We start from the raw sequence: 15,241 nt of genomic DNA on the forward strand, positions 1-15,241 counted from the left end.
CACTATCATGCTCAGTCCCCACCAGGATTTCAGCAATTCCTCTTTGTTACATTACCCTTGATCATGCCCTACCAGGCCTCCCACACACTCCTCAAAACCAATTTGGATCATTTGTTGTTCCCTTGTCCCTGGGTTTGTTAATACCACTTCCTTTCCCCCCACCTTCCCCTATCCCATGTCCTCACAGAGCTGTTGGTCCCATTGTTTTCCAGATCGTTCATCCCGCCTACCTTATTTAGACAGACCTGTGGAGATAAAAACATGCATAAAAACAAGACAGAGCAAAACCAAGCAAAAATATACAACAAAACAACAACAACAACAAACCTCTGACAAAGAACAAATCATAACACAACAAGAAAGAAAATCTTGTAGTTAGTTCAAGGATCATTTGTTGGCCTTTAGTAGTGTTTTCCAGTCCTTTCTGTTGGGGCAACACACCCTGACCCCAAAGTCCACCTTCAACATTCCCTGGGTACCTTGCTATATTTCTATAGCACCTGTATCTTCTGTGTTCCCTTCCTGAGGTTGAGTGATACTATAATTCTTTATGGGGTAGAAAGCTTCCTCTTTATCCCATAAACCTGGTTAGGATTTTCTTAATCTATTAGATAATTTCAACTAATATTGAGCACTAAGATATTCTTGGTGCTCTCGTGCAAATTGACTCAAGAATTGATAACTTATTTGCCATGGCTGAACCTGGAGGACATTATGCTGAATGGAATAATCCATCACTAAATGACAAATGGTGTATGAGACTAGTATTGTAATAAGTCAAGAAGTTCTTTACACAGAAAGAAATGTTCTTGGATGGTTATTTGAGGTGGGGTGGGTGGGGGAAAGGAAGTTAACTTATGAATTTACAGGTAGACTAATGCTAACCTGGGTGAAGGGAAGACAATAAAAAGAAACATGATATGTACTTTCCCTTCATTAGATATTGCTCCTTATTTTCTAATTTTATCTATTTTTTAATTAGTGTTGAGGGGGAATGGAGAGAGTTTAGAGCAGGAATTATGGAACTTGACTGTTTGCTTTCTTCCTTTTTGACCTCATATGTAGTCTAACAATAATGTGCTTGCTTTGTAAAGTTGTTGTATGTAGTAAGAATTCATTTCTGTGAAATTCTTAGAATAAATTCTTTCCCAAGGACATGTAAAGCAAGATACTTTGATTTGAATCAATGTTCCTAACAAATGGGAGAAGTGGAATTCCAACCCAGGATGGTTAGGCTCCAAAGTAAGTTCTCTTTTACATAAAGCAAATATAATATTCTGTTATTTAAAGTTGGGCCACTTCCTGGACACATCAATGCCCAATCAAATCACCTCCTGTAAGCCCACTCTGATTTTCTGGGTCCTAAGGGCATCTGAGGGGGTTCTCCTCCTGTCCCCTCAAAAGGAAAAAGTGGAACTTTGTAATTTGCATTTTCCCCCCACTAGGCAAGTATCAAACAACTCTCTTTGAGTTAGTGCACCCAGTATCATCCCCTGGGAAATTTCTCTCTGGTCACAGTGAATGTTTATGTAAAGGCAGTTTTGCTTGAACCTTGTTATTTTGTCATGCCCACTTTAAGAGAATGGTGTGAGGGTATACAATTTTGTTTTTAGTCGTGAAAAATGCTGTATAAATTGTTGTCATGTTGAATGTAGCTTACAAGGACAGTGGTATGGGAAAATGAATATGAGTGTTTTTCTCATTTCCAAAAAGGTGAAACCTTGATTGATGACAAACTTCTTTCTGAACATCTGTCAACTTCCCAAATGGACGAAAATGTCAACTTGTAGTGAATTTGGTGTTTGTTCCCCCGGGTTAGATTGTTAATCCAGCTTTCTATTTAGAGGTTTTGAAAATATTGAGTGTGACAAACAAGGCCTGAATTGTGGCGCACATTGCACCTGCTCATGCAGTCATCTCAGTGAGTGAGTTTTTGGCAAAAAAGAACATGCTTCACACACACTTACTCATCTGACGTTGCTTTGTGCAACTTGTTTTTGTTTCCGTGAATGAAGAGGGACATGAAAGGACTGTGATTTGATGACAGAGAAGAGGGTAAGAAAAAAACAAGGGAGGTGCTGCAAGCTACCCAAACAGAGAAGTCTGAAATATGTTTCCAAGAATGGAATGTATTAAGTGCATTAAGTGTAATGACATGTACTTTGAAGGTGATAAAATTTTTTCTAAAAAAATTAAATACAGAGGTTTGGAAAAAACTTCTGGGTTTTGTTTTGGGGTAGCCCCTCATACACCATGAGGTAAATGGATGGAAGGATGACATTGTGAACAGGGAAGATGAGGATTCTTCTTCCTGCAAGGTGGGACAGTTACTACAACAATGGCTGTATAGAAAAAGAGGATCAGGATGAGGATAAGGTGGGAGGTCCAGGTACTCAGGGAGTTTGATGTTGCTTCAGCAGAATTCGGGCTCAGGTCTGAACGAATAATCAAAGCATAGGAAGCAAAGATGAGACACATGTCACTCCCACCCACAATCCATGACAAGGCTAATTGGTAGAACTTGTTAATAATGATGTCATCACAGACCAAACTGGTGACTCCAAGTTAGAGCACAGGCAGTGCTCAATCTCATTCCTAGAGCAGTAGTGTCTCTGGGCAGCAGGTATAGGTATTGGGCTGGTCAACGGATCATTCCTGAGCACCGTGGATGTGTAACTTTGATCACAAACGTGTCACTATGACAGAGTATGAAAGAAGATAACAATTGGCTACATATCTATCCACAGCCATACAGAGGAAGATTCCTGACTCCATGCATATAGAAATGTGGAGGGCATAAATCTGAGTGAAGCATTCAGGGAGGCTGATGGACTTGGTATCTAATCAGAAGATGGCCAGGACCTTGGTCATGATGGTCCACTACAGCTAAGACACAAAGGAATTGATACATGGGCTCGTGCAGGGCTGGCTGCTGGTGGATAGTGATCAAGATGAGGACATTGGTGTCAAGAGCTAAGAGGTAGAGCAGAGCCAGTGGCAGGGAGAGCCAGTGTTGCCATTCATGATTCCTGGGAATCCCAGCAGGATGAACTCTGATACTTGAAATCTTGGGCTACTGGCTATGTTCATGGTGGTATCCATATTGTGAGATGTCTTTATCTCAGCATGTGCCTATGAATTAAGGAGAAAAGGAAAATAAGGCTTCAGTTAGCTCAGCTAATGACCAAAATTTGTATTATAGGCCCTTTAGTCACAAATTTTGTTCAAATCCATTTCAGCCTCTGAAAGAGCTCAGAAAAGGAAAGCAACTCCCAAACCAGATATTACAATGGTGTGGCAGTCACCTAATCTGGTGTCAATTTAAGGATTATGAGTGTAGGGTTGGAATCTGGGCTGTCAATCTGGAAATAGCCATTGAGATTTCTGTGGGCATGGCCTTCTTCTGGGAATTTTGGGAAATCTGGTTACTCCTTCTTGGAGGCAGGAGATACTCATACTCTCTGCTCACTCCATGGGAGACATTGCAGACGATAAGGCACGTGGATGCGAGCAGACCTCTGAAGCCGGAGAAGTCACAAAGAGACCCCTGCCAGTGCTGAGATGCTTACAACATCACTGGACCCAATGACTTTCTACCCATTGGCCCGTGATTGTCCTGCATTCAGCTTCATTTCATGTGCTTCATGATTCTGAAGAGGACTTTATAGACTTATATCATACATATGGGCTAATATCAGACTTATGGACTTGATCTGGACTGGGCTGGGATGTTTTCAATATTCAATTGCTCTTGTATATAAATCTCTGTCTTATATACTTATGCGTGTTTGTGAATTTGTTTCTCTAGTGTGCCCAGAGTAACGCAAATGGAGATTGTAGTTGAGTAAAGAGGAAGACTTAGTGACTGTATGCTCTCTAAGGGTAGATTGTACTCATGATAAACATGGACACAAAGCAGGAGATAAGTACGCTAAGAAGATTTTTCAGGGAAAGAGAGGATAGGGCTTTTGCTTCCATCCTTGGTGATCTGCAAGGAGGAAATAAGTAGCAGTAATGAGAATTCCGATCATATTGTTTTTGTAAGCAGTGCCTATTGGCACATAGTTTGAAATTAAGACCATCTCATTTCCTGATTTATTGTTATTATTCACATAGAAAGTTTCATGGTCGGTGTAAGCAGTGTGTGTTTAACTGTAGGCATAGTGGTTACACACTGGACTGTTAACCTTTAAGAAACTCCAAACCACCCGTGACTGCGGGAGGAAGACGGGGTTTCTGTTCCGATAGGAAGACGGTGCTTTCTACTTCAGGCTCGGAAACTCACAGGGGCTGTTCTTCCCTGACCTATGAGGTCGCTAGGATTTGGCATTGAGTGGTTAGCAATGAGTTTGTTTTTTTTCTTTGTTAACCTAAAGGTTGGAAGTTCAAAACCACTCATAAGGACTACTGAAGAAATGCCTCAGGATGAGATTCAGTGTATATTTCAACCAAGAAACACATCTGGCGCTGTCCTGTGCTGTAATACACGGGGCCAGACTCAATAGGTGAGCAGTGGGTTGGGTTTGGACTTTTTTATTCACACACGAGGGACCAGACATGGAATTATATGTCTAGGTAAGAATCATATATTGAACTCACAAATACGTAATGAACCTTTAATCTTTTGTCTTCAATTTCAGCACTCTTTCCAATCAACAGGTTTTCACCAGTATCCTCATGATGCATTATTCATTTCCTCTTTCACCTTTGAAAGTAATGGTGAAGGCATGTCTGAAGTTATATTTTTAATAATTATTTTATTCATAAAAACATAAGGAATTACATTTATCAATAAACTTCATTTCAGATCTGGGTTTTTGTATGGTGTCGATTTGGAATATGGGAGGCATTTACCATGCACAGACATATTTTTCTTAATTTTATGGCTCACACTAACCCTTTGTCCCTCATTCCTGCTTGGTCTTCTATTATTGATTTTGATTATTCTTACATTATTGGAAAATATGTAAAGTAATTTAATCAGAATTGCTGGAAGAAGGTGTATTTTCCCTTCTGTCTAGGATGGGTTTCCTCTCCCCTTATTCTCACAAAGAGTTAATTCTGTTATAATTACAAATATGAGTGTCTGAAAAGTCAACATGCTATACAAAACCACAAGAAAACAATGAGGTTAATGGAAAATGGAATTATGGGTACAGACCCCAGGAAGTTCCTTGACAACACACAAAAAGATCGACAATAGCAGAAAGTTTAGCACCTTTTATGTAGTTACAAAGACTGCAAGTAGTATATTATCGCACATTGATTTACTCGTGACTCTTTTCAGCATTGCTGGGATGCAGGTTGGAAAGAGCTTGCAGTGAGTGCAGTCTATCATGTTGTTTCAGAGACCTTTGGAATTTATTTACTATTTGGAATTTGTCATAGTTTTCTCCATGGCTTGAAAATGTTGCCTCACAAACTGAAATGAATAGATATTATCAACTTTTATGGAGAGCTAGTTGACTGTTTATCCATTCAAAACTATGTTTCCAAAACTTTCCTCTATTATAGAGTCTGGGAAGCTAATATATTCTGAGTCTCCCTTGTGGTTGTAGATGGACATCTGATCTATGTTCAATCAATCAGTTGGATGTGAGTAAAAGAATGTTGATACTGTTTTTCTCATCCCTTTCTTAATCTTGTTTGCAGTATGAAGCTGAGCATGGAGTTTTATGAGCTAGAGTTTAGCGTCGCACCCATTGCATCAAGCCAGTTCTGAGACCCTATATGGGATTTCTGAGGCTATAATTCATTTTTAATAATCATTTTATTGGGGGCTCCTACAGCTCTTATAACAATCCATACATCAATTGTATCAAGCCCATTTCTACATATGTTGCCATCCTCATTTCCAAAACATTTTCCTTCTGCTCAAGTCCTTGGTATCAGATCCTCTTTTTTCCCTGACCCCCTCAAACCTCCCACGTGAACCCTTGATAAAGTATGTTATGATCATTTTTGTATCTTAAACAGGCCACTATCTTCCTTCACCCACATTTCTGTTGTTCATCCCCTTAGGGGGTGGGTTATATGTCAATCACTGTAGTTGGTTCCCCTTTTCTCCTCTTCTTCCACCTTCCCCCTACTCTCTTGGTATCGCTACTTCCATTATTGTTCCTGAGGGGTTTATCTGTGCCGGATTCCATGTGGTGAGAGCTCTTATTGGTACCAGTGTACATTCTCTGGTCTAGGAAGATTTTTAAGGTAGAACTGGGGTCATTATAGTGGGGTTGGGGGTCGGAGGAAGGATTAAAGAACTAAAGGAATGTTGAATGTTTCATAGGTGCTATACTTCACTCTGGCTGATTCTTCTATTCCTTGTGACCCTTCTGTGAGGGGATGTCCAATTTGTCTACAGATGGACTTTTGGTCTCTACTCCATATTCCCTATTTCGCATTGATCTGATTGTGTTTATTTTTGGTGATCTGATACCTCATTCCTGATATGTCTACACCTCATGATCTCACAGGCGAGGTTGTAATTCTTGGTGGGAGCAAAGTGTCTCCTCAGTTTCATGTGCTGTGGGAAAACTACTGACCTTGATGATAGAAGTGCAACAGTGCACAGTGCCACCAGGGTAGAAAAATAGATGGAACCTTGTTGCTGGATGACACAATTGAGTACAACTATGAGGGGTTCCTGGTTGGTGCAAATGGTTATGTGTTGGATTAGTGGGTGAAAGTTTGGTAGTTCTAATGCATTGAGACATTGTCAATGATTTAACATGGCCTATCTAGCCATAATCCCTTATATGATATTTTATAAATTCTAGCCTATGAGCCTGTAGGTATAATAGCATTTTGGAAGGAGTTATCTGCTATGCTAATGGTAGGCTTAATGTGGGTTGTATTCTGAGTCTCCACCTTAGTGTAAAACCAAGTCACCACCCTCTGTTTCCTTGAATGCCTGATCTGCCAAATGATAAAAACCGCATCTCCATCAAAGTCTCTGTGTATAAGAAGCATTTCAGAAGTGGAGAGTCTTCCTGGGATGGGGAAGGAAAGAAGAGCAACGTGTGGAGCACATTTGGGATCTCTGTCTGAAGGAGCACATGTATCAGGGACCAAGAACAAAGGTACCAGAAGCTGTGGCTCAGAATAAGCCCTGAATAAAAGCAAGGAGCCAGGCCAGGACCAGAGACTCAGGCAAGGTAACCATGAGATAGAACAGAAGATCAGTCCTGAGACTGTGAAACTGTGAAGCAGAGCAGTCAAAGGGTTTCTTGGCCCAAAGGACAGCGCAAAGTGCCAAGAGATTGAGATGCCAATGACCAGAAAGAGATTTGGATGCAGGGAGAGGTGAGGTGCTCTTGTGAGTCATTGGTTTTCCTTACTTGTTATCTTTCCATATGCTGTCAGGTATTGTGGCGTTGGTTCATTTCCTTATCCTTTTCCATCCTCACAATTGTTATGTTTGAGCCCATTGTAGCAGTCGCTGTGTACACCTTGTTGAGGGTCTTTCTCATTTTCACTTCCCCTCTGCTCTATCAAACGTGATGTCCTTTTCCAGGCGTTGGCCTTTCCTGGTAACATACCCAAAGTACTTAAGACGAAGTCTCACCGTTCTTGCTTCCAAGCTGCATGCTGGCTGACCTTCTTCCAAGACAGGGTTGTTGGTTATTTCCCTTGTACTTTTAATATTCTTGCCAAAATCATAATTCAAATTCATTGATTCTTCTTCAATCTTCCTTATTCATTGCCCAACTTTTACATGCAGATGATGTAACTGAAAATACTATGGTTTGGATCAGGCCCACCTGAGTCCTCAAAGTAACATCCTTGTTTTCCATCACTTTAAAGAGGTCTCATGCAGCAGGTTTACTGTGTGATTTGATCCCTTGACTGCTGCTTCCATGAGCATTGATTATGGTTCCAAACAAGACGAAACCCTTGACAACTTCATCTTTTCTCCAGTTATTCTAATGTTACCTTTTGGCCCAATTGTGATGATTTGGGTTTTCTTTACATTGAATGATAATCAAATTGAAGGGTATAATCTTTAATCTTCATTTGTTAATTCTGTTAGTTCTCCTGGCTTTCAGGAAGCAAGGTTGAGTCATCTACATTTAAAAGGTTGTTAATAAGCCTTTAATCACACTTCTGTTTATGGGCCAGGTTGGAACAATAAACTATCACACCTTCTTTCAATCCTGATGCTGTGTCCTTCTCCATTGTCCAGCTTCTCTAATTATTTGATCAGCCTTTGATTAAGTATGATGAAAGGATACAGCCCTGCTGCATATCTTTCTTCATTTTAACCATACAGTGCTCCCTTGTTTTATGTTTCCCTTGTTCATATGCTAACTTATTGATTCCTTTATAGGTTCTGGATGAGCACGATGGAATGTACTGGAATTCATTCTACTCAAGCTGTTACTCTAATAATAGTTTGTTATTACCCACACATACCCCATAAGTCCCTTTCATCATGAGTATTGACTGTGAGTTCTGTGAAGCCATTGCAGGGAATTATCCAACCCAACAGAAAAGTAGATGAGAGGAGCAGTTGGTTCCATACTAGGTAATGGAGGATGGAGGCATGTTTGACCTCTGCCTTTGGGTGAAAGGAAAGTCAGAAAAGGTCAGATAAGCTACTGAGTGCTACTCAGTGCCATAGAAGGAGATAACCTTGGAAGAGGGTGTGAATATTTCTTTTTCTTCTGTGAACAGTCACTATTGTGTAGGGACAAAGATACTTTTGTGGGTAAATTGGTAGAAAGACTAACAGTATAAGCCATTTGTAGCATTATAGGATGCATCCTCAAAGGGACATGGTCTCCCTTTATTTGAGGGTTTGTACACTTAATGGGGTCCCCATGTGCCAAACAGACTTGATATCAACTAACAACAACTCTGTCTTACCTCATTCTTGTGTTCTTGTCCCTCCCCACTGTTTTTTCTGGCTTGGGATAAATGGAGTTCAGTTCGATTAGGCCAGTATTATCTTGTGTCTCTTATAGACACATTCCCAATTGATGGAAAATTTGTTTAATAATTTAACTTTAAGAAATCACATTTCCCTCCTTTCCTGATGTTTAATTAATTGTCATAATATTTTTAACTTTCCTTGGTATATTTTCACTATTTCTTTGAAGGAGAGTATATTTTGATAGTATTCATGAATTAAAGAAGAAATATGAATATGGAACAGGGCAGTCCTTTTCCTGTGTCTCGGCAGCATGACTCTTAGTCATGTGCTCATCCTAGTTGTAAAGGTTCTATGTTTGTAAGGGATCTAAAATTCTTTAGCAAATTCTTGGAACTAACAGCCTTTATCATAGAAAAGGATTTTTAGGTTATGGGTTGTGTTAAATTGAACTTGAATAATATATATGCATTGCCTTCTGAAATAATATAAGCTGAAATAACTGAAGGAAATATTCAAGCCTTGAGCTGCAATTCTGAAAGATTCTATGGACAAATTTTTCTTTCTTTTCCGCTGGAAATTTGAATACTGTAGAAAGCATCATGACGGGGATCTGAGTTTTCAAGTTTCCACTTAAAGAAACTTTCAACCTACTTTGGTGAGTGGTGAGTGGAGCCTTCAAACTTGTGAGTGGCATCTAAGTCACCACTAAAGGTCTCTTTAACTAGGACAGAGAAGAGCCAGTAAAAGCAAAGATTCAAGGAAACTATTGATCAAAAGGATGAATGGAACTTGTGAAATGTAGCTTCCAGCAGCTTTCAAGCCCTGAAAAGGTTGGAGATTAGCGTCCACTCAGAGGCAACATGGAAGAAAGACCTGCTAATGAATTTCTAAAAAATGAGTCTTTTTGAAAACTGCAGGAACATTGTTGTGCCCTTGCACATGTGGCATCGCCATGAGCTGAATTTTAGTGAACTCTACTTGTTTCATCTTTTAGTTTACCTTGTTCCAGCGACTTAGTGCCAGCACCACATGGAGAAAGAGCCAGGAATATTCTCCCCATCTATTAGTGCACCATGTTTTCAGTTGTCAGTGATGCTTTTTTTGTATATGTGGAATCACTGCTCAAAATAGGTAAAGCACATGTGTCAAAAGAGCTATGGTTTATCTTTCCCACAATGTAAATGAAATCCTTTCTTTACAAACAGTCTATGAAAGTGACATTAACTCAATACCTTTACTTTCATGGCCTTCCATGCTTAGACATTCATTTCTCAGTTTACTGGCACAAGGCAGGCTTTTCTTCTCCACATCTACAGAACATCATGGTGATATGACTGGAGATTTCCCCACATTACCAGGAAATCTTCTAGGATCCAAAATTGACCCTGTGATATTCTGTATTTTGACATGGAAATAATAAAAACAATTCCTCAACATTCCATTATTACTTTTCCCAAATAAATATAATCAATCTTATGTTCCTCATTAGAGCATTTGACCTCCTTTTATTTCTAGTGAATTATAAAACTCATGAAGATATGTAATTTATTGTATAAGTTCAAGTAGGATTGATTCTGAAGAAATAGTGGTGGGGATATTCTTAGGGTTCTAATGCAAGTTAACTCAAGAATAGGTAAAGGATTTATTTTCCATGCTGACCCTGTAGAAAATTGAATTGAAATTATTCAATCACTAAAAGGCAAACATTGTCTGAAACAACTATTATGAAAAATCAGGAAAAGGATTTTTCACAGCAAGAAGCATGAGTTACCACAGGTGGGAGAAAAGGGGAATTTAAATAACTAACTAAAGGGTAAACACATATTAACTCAGGTAAGGGGCAGAGACAAGAAAAAGGAATGGAAAATATATACTTTCACATTATAAAATAGTACTCCTGAATTTTTAATTAGTGTTGAGGTTGAATAGAAGGTTAAAGGCAGGGATGGTGAGTTTGATAACTCAACTTTCTTTCTATTTGATTCTTACCTCTAAAATATAAAGTCTAAAAGTAATAGATGTACTTAATTCAAAAGGTTTTATGGGGATAAAATGAGCTAGTAGCTGTAAAATGCTTAAAGTAGTGCCTTGCACAGAGTATGTGCTATCTAAGACAAAGTGGTTAATTTGAATCAACGCTTGCAGCAATTGGGCCAAGTGGAATTCCAACCTAAGACAGTTGGGCTATACAATGTGTGCTCTTTTATGCAATAGTATACCTTATATTATATCATTTAATATCAAGTCACTTCCTGGAGACATAAATACCCAATCTTAGCACCTTCTGGAAGCTCACTCTGAGTTCCTGGGTCCTAAGGGCATAGACCATGGGGTTAAGTGCTGGGGGTATGACATTGTGTAGCACGTTGAGGAGAACAGGAATGAGCGGAATCCTTCTCCCTGCCAGGTGGGTGGCAGATACTACAACAATGGCAGTGTAAAAGAAGAGGATGAGGATTAGGTGGGAGCTGCAAGTACTCAGAGCCTTTGATGTTGCTTCAGCAGAGTTCAGTTTCAGTACTGAGCGAAGAATCAAAGCATAGGAAATAAAGACTAGACACATGTCACTCCCTGGCATAAGCCAAGCCAAGGTTAATTGGTAGAACCTGTTAATGGTTATGTCATCACAGGCCAAACTGGTGACTCCCAAGTTAGAGCACAGGCAGTGCTCGATCTCGTTCCTCGAGCAGTAGTGTCTCTGGGCAGCCAGTACAGGCACTGGGATGGTCAACAGACCATTCCTGAGCACCATGGACAGTGTAGCTTTGACCACAAAAGTGTCAGTCACTATGGAAGGGTATTGAAGAGGATAACAAATGGCTACATATCTATCCACAGCCATGCAGAGGAAGATTCCTGACTCCATGCATATAAAAATGTGGAGGGCATAAATCTGAGTGAAGCATTCAGGGAGGCTGATGGACTTGGCATCAAACCAGAAGATGGCCAGCACCTTGGGGATGATGGTGGTGGAAAGTCCAATGTCCACTACAGCCAAGACATAAAGGAATTGATACATGGGCTGGTGCAGGGCAGGCTCGTGGTGGATAGTGATCAAGATGAGGACATTGGCGCCTACAGCTAAGAGGTAGAGCAGGACCAGTGGCGGGGAGAGCCAGTGTTGCCATTCATGAATGCCTGGGAATCCCAACAGGATGAACTCAGATACTTGAAATCTTGAGCTATTGGCTGTGTTCCTGGTGGTATCCATATGGTAAGAACTCTTTCTCTCAGCATCTGCCTTTGCATTAAGGAAAAAAAATAATGCTTTAGTTAGCTCAGCTGAAGACCAAAATATGTATATATAACTTATTCATTTTAGACAATTCTCTTTCAACTCCCCTTAAATGCCTGGAACCCACTACCATCTAATCAATTCTAACTCATAGTGACTCTACAGGACAGAGAACTACCTCCTAGGGTTCCCAAGCCTTTAAATCTTTTAAAGGCTGCAGAGCGACTGGTGGAACCAAGCCACTGACCACTGACTGGTAGCTCACTGACTGAACAACTAGCCACCAAGGGCCCATATACAACTCCCCTTGGAAGACTTTAATACCTAATTATTTTCCAAATCGTTGGTTTTTGTGCGTGCTATTCTATAACTTGTGGGTCTGAATTCTCATATTTAAAATTGGGATTATAAATTAATAAATTAGTATAGTATAACTGACTATATAGTGATACCAGATATAAGAAACTAGACGTGAAAAACAAAGACAAAACAAAGCAGCAAAAAACGAAACTAGAAGTGAGAAGGTTTATCCAAAGCAATTTTCTGATCAGCACCTCCAAAACCCCAGGAACAGGCCCAAATCCAGACATCAAGAAAAAAAAATTGTTGGGCTGTGCAAATTTTCACCAATATCCTTCAGCTATGATATTTGTTTCCTCTTCTAATTTTAAAGGTAATGGTTAGGCATCTTTGAAATTATGTTTTTAAGCAATCCATCTATATTTTAAATATACAAGGAATGAAATTGAACAAATTTCCATTCACTTTCTGAACTTTCTATGGTGTCGATTGGAAATATGGAAGGGATTTATTATATGCAAATATATTTATCGCAATTATATGACTCACACTTGATCCCTTGATCACATTTGTCTTACATTATTGGTTATGATTTTGATCATTTTTGGTAAGTATATTAAAGTAATTTAATCAGAATGTGTACTTTAAAAAATACTCTTTAGGAATATTTGTATAACCGAGAATTAATTTTTGACAAGTATCTATAAATAATATCTTGAATATAGTATACTATGAGTATTGCTTGTTAAATATCTAGGCATAAATATTTTCTTTTCCAAATCTCTTCCTTATCTTCAATTAGTAGCATTGTAATATTGAAGCTCCAGCTCTCAACCCCTCTGACTATGCTATTTGTTAACTACAATAAGCATATACTCCCCATGAAACATAGAACTAGAAGACAAAAGTATGAAAAAAAGCACTGGAAGTTAAAACAGCACCAACCAAAGATAACGATGCTTAGCACTTTAAAACTTTTAATTTTCAAGATTGCCCTGGTGCTCTTTTCTTTTTACACATTTAAAATTTCATGTAAATAGAATTTTCAATTCTTTCCTTTTGTTTAACATAGTCCACATGAATTTCCTAATATGGTTTGACAATCTTTACAAACATCATTTTGTATAATGAAATTAGATGTCATCGTATGGTTTTATAATATATTCCCAAATTTATTTTGGTTTTTCATTAAACACAGGGATAGGGAGACTTTGTTTCAGGTACTTTGGACTTGTTGTCAGTGGACCAGGCCCTGGAGAAGGGCATCATGATTGCTAAGGCAGAGAGGCAGAAAAAAAAGAGGAAGGCCTTTGACAAGATAGGTTGATACAGTGGCTGGACTGATGGTCTCAAGCATAAGAACAATTGTGAGGATGCTGCACGACAGGACAGTGATTCGTTCTGTTGTACATATTGTCTCTATGAGCTGGAAGCAATTGGACAGCATCTATCAAAACAAACAAACAAACCCAAACTTGATGTAATTGTATTTCTTTTATTATTTTGTCTAGTCTATCATTCACTTGCTAAACTTGTCAATTCTTAAAATATTTCCATAGTTACACTCTTGTGATTTTCTAGTTAGACTAAAACATTGCTTACAAATGAGACATGTTTCTTTATGTCTCATATAAGTGGTTAGAAATTAATAACTAACCTACAACATTTAAAAAACAAATAACCCACTGAGAAGATGAGCAAAAGACCCGAACAGAAGTTTAACAAGGGTGGAAATCCGAAAGGCCAATAAACATATGAGAAAATGTTCCTCATCATTAGCCATACGGGAAATGCAAACTAAATTAACTATGTGATATCACCTAACACCCTCAAAGATAGCCCAATTCAAAAAAGGAGAAAGCAACAAATCTGGAGGGGGTGAGGTAACATAGGCACTCTCATCCACTACTGGTGTTCCTGGAGGTGTATGGAACCACTATGGAAATCCATCTGGCAAAACCTAAAAAAAATGGAAATGATCCAGCAACCCTCCTACTGGGCATCGACCCAGAAGATGTAATTAATAGATCAAGACCAGACATCTGTGTTCAAATGTTCATATCGAGGCAGAGTTCACAATCACGAAGAATTGGAAACAATCTAAATTTCTATCAATTGGTGAATGGATGAAAAACTCTACTATATACATATAATTCAGTACTATGCAGCCCTAAAAGCAGTGACAAATGCATGAAGCACATTGTCTCATGAGAAGAGTTGGAGGAAATTATGCTAAGCAAAGTTAGCCAAGCACAAAGGAACAAGTACAACAGGAGTCCACTGAAGTAAGCTCAAAAAGCACAATGGGCATAGAGGATAAGTTAAAAAATGAATAATTCCCGGGTCAAGGTCCAGGAACCTTGCCAGGGTTCAGACCCAACTGAGGGATGCATACAGCAGCCAACTAAAAAGTAGGGGGGAAAAAGGTGAGGGTGGTGGGGGAAAAGGGCACTAATCTACCTACAGGGAGGGGATTGTTTATGTCTTCACAGGAAAGAGAAAGAGGGACAAGATCTCATCCTAGAGTGCCAAGCCTGAGGGCAACATACCAGCAGGGAGCAGCAAACTAACTCAGAGGATGATGGGGCCAAGCCCAAGCTGAGCTATGTTGACCCCCCTCCAGAGAAGAATGTAATACAGAGGGCAACATTGAAGATATAACCCAGGGAGAGAGCGGGTTTTTCCAGACCACATGGGAGCAATGAGTGGACCTCATTGTGGCTCACCTGCTTGGAGTGGGGCCTGCCCTACCCTGAGACAGGACGTCGCCTCACTGACCCACAATGCTATGGAGGACAGCACTGGAAATACAGTGCAGAACAGGTGCCTGGTCT

At 39.4% G+C, this 15,241-nt stretch overlaps 1 protein-coding gene and 1 pseudogene across 1 annotated transcript; both read right to left on the bottom strand.

Annotated features, from left to right (window-relative positions):
• Positions 1–231: 231 nt before the first annotated feature.
• On the bottom strand, positions 232–3,102 carry LOC105979887 (annotated as a pseudogene).
• Positions 3,103–11,117: 8,015 nt separating this feature from the next.
• On the bottom strand, positions 11,118–12,083 carry LOC101648016 (olfactory receptor 688-like). Its single transcript, XM_004717052.1, has one exon. The coding sequence runs from the start codon at positions 12,081–12,083 to the stop codon at positions 11,118–11,120; it is 966 nt and encodes a 321-aa protein (XP_004717109.1).
• Between the last annotated feature and the right edge of the window lie 3,158 nt (positions 12,084–15,241).

This window comes from Echinops telfairi, unplaced genomic scaffold, assembly GCF_000313985.2.
Source record: "Echinops telfairi isolate 266 unplaced genomic scaffold, ASM31398v2 ScPeMD7_41;HRSCAF=154, whole genome shotgun sequence".
Lineage (NCBI taxonomy): Eukaryota > Metazoa > Chordata > Mammalia > Afrosoricida > Tenrecidae > Echinops > Echinops telfairi.